General features: G+C 46.9%; 1 protein-coding gene across 1 annotated transcript in view; it reads right to left on the reverse strand.

Annotated features, from left to right (window-relative positions):
* Positions 1 to 6883, reverse strand: part of ROR2 (receptor tyrosine kinase like orphan receptor 2) — a 149409-nt gene extending 142526 nt beyond the window's left edge. The window contains exon 1 of the mRNA XM_082784405.1: positions 6645 to 6883. Within this exon, the coding sequence (XP_082640531.1) occupies positions 6645 to 6741 (97 nt within the window). The 5' untranslated portion in view covers positions 6742 to 6883. The remainder of the gene's footprint in view (positions 1 to 6644) is intronic.
* Between the last annotated feature and the right edge of the window lie 683 nt (positions 6884 to 7566).

Raw genomic sequence — 7566 nt, forward strand, 5'->3', positions numbered from 1 at the left:
ACTGAAACCAGGTACTGAAAGCCCACCCACAGCTCTGACAGAAGATATCAGGAGGCAATAACAACCAGCAGGAAGGAAAGGATGAAGAACTGGGGATGGGGAAGGAGGCAACTTCTTTCAGCAGTCCTGCTAGTTATGAATGATGTCTGTCCATATGCAATTAAGAAGTTCAATAGTTACAGCTTGTTAAGGGTATTAAATGTGGAATATTAATTTTTTTAAATAATTTTTAATGATTAATTCTCAGATTTTACTGTAAATGACAACTCAAATGACTGAGCACTGCTCTGAATTAACCCCCTACTAAGATTTTTCTTTCTCTGCTCATGAATTTTGTTCTTCAGAAAAATCTGTGGTGTCTCCCAGATGCCCGAGCTAGAGGTTTGGGACCTACCTGTGCTGTTGTCAACAAAGAGCAAAGAAAGCTCCTGCACTTCTGCAGGAGTCTGCCAGTCTTGCCAGTTTGTGTTTGGGTAGAGCTCTGTGACACCTCCTTTAGACTTGCATACGATGACCTTCTTTTTGCTTACAGTTCATGTAATGTAGAAGAGGGTGTTTCTGCATTTGACTACAACAAATCAAACTCTACTATTTACAACATAGTTTTTCTTCTTTTTATTTTTATTTTTTACTTAGGAAACATGGAAGAAATTCTTACTGCTTATTGTTGTGAGCTAGTTGTCCTCTATCTACTCTACACTTGGATATGTGACTGTATTAATATTTTGGTAATGATCTTAATATTTTGGTAAATGATCTTTGATCATTTAATTTATGATTAAACAGGGCAGTCATGTACATCATTTTGAAAAGTGAAACTTCATAATTTTTGGAAAACTAACTGGGGGGTTGGGGAGTGGTTGTGGTAAACTACCAAAAGCAAGAAAAACAGTTATAGAAGCCACTTCATCTTGAAATAATACTTAGCAGATGAACTGCTGAATGAATAGCCTAGAGCAGTATTGATGAGGACAAGGGGCACTAACCTGGAGTTACAGAATAAAACATTTATGCTACAGATATTAAAGGAAAAGTCCAAGCAGAACAATTAGAAGACAGAAGAAATCTAAATTCTGTAGAGGGTTTCACAGATGTGATGATATGTACATAGGGTTTTTTGTTTCAAGATAGAATCAAATGTGTGCTTGTAGCTTCTTTTCAAATGTTTACATCACCTGAAGAGGAATTATGAAATCTAAAAAATATACTTAGATGCATGGGTGCCATTTGAAATTGATGTAGAGTTCAGTGACAAAATACCTATAGAGACCCAATAAAAGTGCCTGATTGGGCTACTCAGCTTTTGAAACCAGACACTGGGGACACTGGAGTCTGGAACAGTTTCCCATTGATTTCACTTGGTATTTCCTGCAAGCAGTACCACCACAAAACATATTCCTGTTGCTCCAGCAAAAGCAACATAGCGTTTACTGAAAAGGTCTTGTCTATTTTCATCATGTGAATTCTCTGTTCTCCTTTGCCCATGTAGCATTTCACTACTGCCGAGTCCTTTCCCCCTGTCAGAAGAGTATCAGAGCCTGCTGATTTAACTAACTAATCAAAGTGCTTCAGGTGCCAGTGATACTGCACACTAACAACACTTTGAGGGGATATCAGTGATGTCTGTCTGCTCTGTCCTGGACTCAGAGAAAACAGATACATAAGACCATGCTCATTCTTCAAATACCTTCTACTGAAACAGCGATATCGTTTTATCCTTTCTCTTTCATCAGCTATTGCATACCACACTTCTTTACTATCACAGATGCACGTGCATTGTGACAGTTTATGTGGCAAAACCAGAAAGCATCAGTAAAACGAAGAACAATTCAATCAGCAGACAGCAGCATAGACCCTTTGCTTCAGGAAGCAGTGCACACAACAGCCTATGCAGGTACAAACTAATCTTAAACCAACTCAGGAGCTCTTGATAGAATACCCACACTACTTCTTCAACAAACTTTGCAAATTGTTTCAGACCCATGCTAAGCACCTGGTGAGCTAGCTAAGCCTACATTAAGTGGGATGCATCTACTTATCCCCATTACAATAACCATGTACTGCTAGTAAGATGCATTTTTTACTGTGATTTCTTGTTTTCACTGAAATTGTAACACAGATTTGTGTTCTTAAATTAAACTTCTTGTCCACTACCAGTAAAAAGGCAAAGACATACTCTATAGGTAAGGGATCATGCTGATTTTCTGGAAAATGCCTCTTACTGCCACCAGAAAAGTCATTTTCATCTCCAAAAAAAAAAAAAAAAAAAAAAAAAAAAAAATAGATCATCAACCAACATAGCTCAGAAAGTTATGGAAATTCTTTCCCAAAGTAGCTGAGGATGGCAAACAGATGGAAGGAGAAAAATATTAGTTGTGGGTCTGTCAAAAAAATATTAGTCGTGGAGACTGTCAGAAAAACTTAGTTGGACCTTTGTGCATGGCAAAGGCTTGGAGAAAAATGAAAGCAAAAAGCTAGTAAGGTGCTGTTCACTCCAACCCACTCACACGTTTAGACAAAACCAAGAGGAAAGGCAATCATTTAGGTTAAAGTGATGTTTGCCCAGAATGGTTACTAGCAATGCTGCAGGAGTCTGCAGTATAAGTAACAATAAAAAGCAGGATTAACAAACAATGCATCTTCTTTCAGTGCACCAAAATCCTGTCGTTTCTTTTCTTTGAAGCTTTAACTACTTTGTAGTCACTGGATTAGAAAACTTGAGGACTTGCATACTTTCCAGACATGCTGAGCCTAATGACAACTTCCTTTACAAAGCAACAGCCTCACAATGAATAAACAAACTTAAATAGCAAGCTATCCTTCGCACAGAGAACATAGTGACAGATGCTATAAATTAGACGGAAAGCTCTAAGTAGCATTTCTTTCCTCTGAGCAACCGCACAACGCAGCAGAGAACATCTACAGAAAGATTTATGTAGGAAAACCGAAGGGAGTTTGCTTCATATTTTTGCTTTGCTTGCAATGTTCAAAATAATAAAAAGAGGATCTGAAAAATAAATTATCTCGGTCAAAAGTGTGATTAAAGACCTCAGATGCTGATGGCTTCTATCTGACATTTTCATTGAACACAAAATGTGAATTACAGGCTTTGAAAATATAGTGAAACCATGAGGAGGAGATAAGTCTTGTATACAGAAGATTCACATTGACTATCAAATGGAAGAGAGTACCAATTACCATTCTTCCTTTTACAATGTCAATCTCATTGGCTAGTGGGTTAAGTCTGTCCTGATTCCTAATTAGTGGTCAAATATATTTCCATGCCAATGACAATTCTGCAAGCTAAAGTGCAGAGAGTGTAGAAAAAGATCTGCTTTCCTGCAAACAACTGGAAGCTCACTAAATAGGATGAATTTGACAGGTCTGCCAACTGGTCCTTTTCTCCCTGCATCTTGCATTTCTATTTACAGCAGAAAAGAGATTAAGGAGAAAACACCAATTCCATTACAAATGCTTAACATAATTAAGACACTCCAGGGGAAAAATCATTCAGTGTCAACCCTTGACCCTAAGATAAACTTCACCACTGAATTGCTTAACCATTTAATTAACGCAAGAAAAAGCTTTAATAAAGTTTGACCATGCTTAAGGTAGTCTGCATAGTCGATGCCATTTATTAAAAAGCTGTGTGAAGATTCCTTGTATTCAAAGCTGCACGGACTTTTACCAGGTGACCTAAGTACACTTTCCAGAGCTGAATCTCATTTATTAAAGTCAGGAGGGGGCTATAGCTAAATCCCATGCAACTTTAAAGATTCAAGCATTTTACAGCTTTTTGTAGTGAGGCATTTAAAAGCCCTCGAAAGTAATCTGTACTTTATTCATTTCTCTACTAACACTGTACTCTAAGAAATGAGTTGTTTTTTTTCTTTGTAATGTTGGGTAGAAGTTTACACACCACAGGGCTTGCAAAATCATAGCACAGAGTTACCATTATGTTTTCATTCCCAGACGCTCTGTTGACAGAAATTATTTATTTTTTAAACACAATGTTCTGCATACTTTGTGAGTCACGTGAGTATTAACTTCAGGTCGAATAAATTCCTATTTAACGGTAAAGGAGTGAAACAAGTTAAGTAAACTGCAGCGTGTGTCCTGGAAGCGGAGCATATTGTGCACCTACACTTCCAGGAAACCAACATGCCAGTCCCTGTCCCTTGGTAACTCGGTCGTATTCCGAAGAGAGACCAGAAAAGACTGAAATAACTTTTTTCAAAAATAAACACCGAAATTAAGCATGGGCGAACACACACTCTCTTTGCCGTTAAGCGAGTCTAATTAGAGAGAGGAGCACAGATTAACGACAGCAGCCCCCAAGGATGTGTGGGGGGGCTCCCAGCCGCTCCGCAGCATGTCGGGTGCAGGCAGGGGAGCCCCCAACCGCACCGCCTGCCCACGCTTCCCGCAGCTGTCTGGACCACCAGCACAAGCCCACTTTTGGTGCAGCACAGAGACAAACATAAATTTTGTGTATGCGTCCCCCTCGGCGCCGGTTTGCGGTCGCGCACTGCCCCCAGGACGTTTCCCCGACGTGGGGTGCCCACGGGTGACAGGCACAGGCAGAAGCAGAAAGCGCTGCCGTCCTCAGGGCACGGCGTTTTGGGGCTTTTCTGTGGGGAAAGGGCAAGCAGTGGGGGGAGAGAGAAGGGCTCTGCCTCAGGAGACACTTCCTCCCCCCCCCCCGAGTCCCCGCTGGGGAGAGGATGGGGGGGCAGCCCGCGCAATTTGTTAGCGGTCTCCCCCTTCAAAGGAGCAATAAAGGCGCTAGGAAAAATAAACGCGACGGGAACTGACCCCAAATCCGCGAGCGGTGACACCCTCCCCCCGGAAAACCCCCAGACCTCCAGCTTTCTGCTGACCCTCTCCCTTCACGGTAAGGCAACAAATGGCAAGACCTAGGACCCCGGCGCTGAATAACAGGAAATATAGGCATCTGTCACCTCCCGGGGAGAGGTAAATGGATTAGCGAGAGCAACAAAGGGAAGAAAAGCCCTTTCAAACGTGCAGTTGATTAACAAGTCCCCTCTAATCTGCAGCATCACTGTTTTTCCTTAAAGACATCATCGGTCTCCTCCTGCACCTCGGTGCAATTAAGCCATGGCCGGGAAAGGCGGGGGAGGAAGGCGCTGCTCGCCCGCCCGCCCGGCCGGGACAGAAGGAGAAGGGTTTCCAGCCCGGCACGGAAACGGTGCCTCCTCTCACCTCTCCCTCAGTCCTTAGGCGAAGCGCCCCGAGAAGGAGTTTCTGAGCAAGTTTTATCTGCCGCGAAAGGGGAGAGGGCAATTCTGGAGGGAATGGTTTTAGGAAAGATCAAAGAGCTGAATCCGGCAGCTCCTACCCCCCTCCCAGCGCGTTTCACATCCCGGGTAAAACGAAAAGGGTAAACCACCCCCCTTTCTGCTCCGAAAGCGCCACACATTTTAGGAGTGCGTGGAAGAAGGGGGAAAAATGATTAAAATATAAATAAAATAATAATAAAAAAAAAAGTCATGCGGCTTCTTTTACAGGAACTCTTACACCATCGCGGCTCTCTAACCCCACACGCTCCCTAAGGTCCCTATAAATCACGGCGCTCTCCTCGGAGGTGCCGGACAAACTGGCAACTGTTCAGCAGCCGCTCTGCCGCTGCCGCGGCACAAGGTCAGATGTTAATAAGGGCAGCTTATTCAGCCCCAAAAACAATCGCGGTGCTCGCTGAACCGAGTCCTAGCGTTTCCCGAGCCCAAAGGCAGACCTCCTCCGTCCCCGAGGGTCGGCCAGGTACCCAAGGGACATGGGACCCTTCCGAGCTCGGAAATACACAGAAGGAGTCTCTGCTGAGCCTCCGTCGGCTGCAAGCGCGGCGGCTGTCCCTCGCCCATTCGACTTTAAGCCCCCAGTCCCCCCTCCCCCTGGTTCCCGCTGAGGTTCTGGCAACACTCAACGTCCCAAATAATAACACATTATTATAACCGCTCCGAGGGGAGGGCTGGAGGGCGGGCAGACTGAAGGAGGAGGCTCCACTCGCTGCTATCCACCCTCGGCAACAACAAAACCCCGAACTTTTCCTTTGTTTTCTCCCTCTTCCCCCCTCCCACCGACCGCCACCACCCAGCTCCGGTGCGCGGCGGCGGCGGCCGGAGGGGCGCACGGAGCGCCCACCGCTGCCGGAGTGGGGCAGAGGCGCAGGGATGCACCGGGGAAAGGTGAATTTTTGGCGAGCCCTCTTCAAGAGGGGCCACTGCCGCCCGCCTCGTAAGGAGGCGACATCAGGTTTCCATTTTTCAAAGAACCAAAAAACAGAAAAGAAAAAAAAAAAAAGAAAAGAAAAAAAAAAAAAGAAAAGAAAAAAAAAAAAAAAGAGGAGAGAAAAGAAAAAATAGGAGAGAGAGGAGAGGAAAAAAAGAAAAAAAGGAAAAAAAAAAAAAAAAGGAAGGAAAGAAAGCAAAAGAGACACCAAAACAAACTAATCAACACCAAATGGGGATGCTGGCGGCTCCTCCAGTCCCAAACGCACAGGCAAACTCCCCTGGAAGTCCCCCTCCCCTTTTCCCCGCAGACTCTCTTCCCGAAAAGTGGTGGCGGCGGCGTTGTCCCCCACTCCGGCGGGTCTCCCTCTCTCCCCCGGCGCATCCCCTCCTTACCTGCGGCTCGGAGGCGGAGGATGGCTGCGGCCGCCAGCAGGGTGAGGATGCGGCCCGCCGCCCCCCGCCGCCCGGCCGGTCCCGCCGCGGGGACCATGCTGCCCGGAGCGAGCCCGGCTCCCTGCGGGCGGAGCGGTGCCGCCGCGCTGCGCTGCGCTGCCCTGCGCGGAGAGGTGCAGAGCGGTGCGGTGCGGAGCGGTGCGGTGCGGAGCGGAGCGGGGAGGTGCGCAGCGGGTGTCCCCGGCACCGCCGCCCCGGCTCTGCGCTGCCGCTAGCGGACTGTCCCCGACTGGGGGCGGAGGGAGCCGCGCTCCTCTCCCCTCCTCCTCCACCTCCTCCTCCTCCTCCACCTCCTCCTCCGCCTCTCCATCATCCCAACGTCACCGGGGACAAATCCGACACAGGGGAGGGGAGGGAGAGGCGCCGAGGGGCGGACGGTCCCTGCGCTCCGGCACCCTCTGCCGGGGGCTGCCCCCTCCGGCTCCCGCCGCCCCCAGCCCCCCGGGCAGGGGGAAAGCCCCGCAGCCCCTCCGACGGGCGGCTGCCGCCGCTCCCAATCCCCCCGGACGGCCGTAGTTAATTTTTACTTTCCGTCCCGAGCAGCGAGGAGAGCGCTCTGCCCCCAGTAAGGCTTCAAAACATTTCAGAAAGTGATTTATTGCCGGAAATAAGGACGCCGTAAGCGCGATTTGAATATGCTTTCCTAAATCCTTTTTAGTTTATGTTTTCTGCAGTTCAAATAAACCAGCGCGCTAAGGTAACGCAGACCCGGGAGCAGGCATCTGTTAACTGCATCACGAGCGCCAAAAAGGCGCATCTTAATTTGACGTACTTTTAAAGTTATAACTCAACAGTAAATTTAGTCAGATGTCTTCTCCACAGTCTTGCCTTTGCTTTAGACTTTGATACTAAGGATGTGATG

The sequence above is a fragment of the Aythya marila genome (genome assembly GCF_965140915.1).
Source record: "Aythya marila genome assembly, chromosome: Z".
Taxonomy (NCBI): domain Eukaryota; kingdom Metazoa; phylum Chordata; class Aves; order Anseriformes; family Anatidae; genus Aythya; species Aythya marila.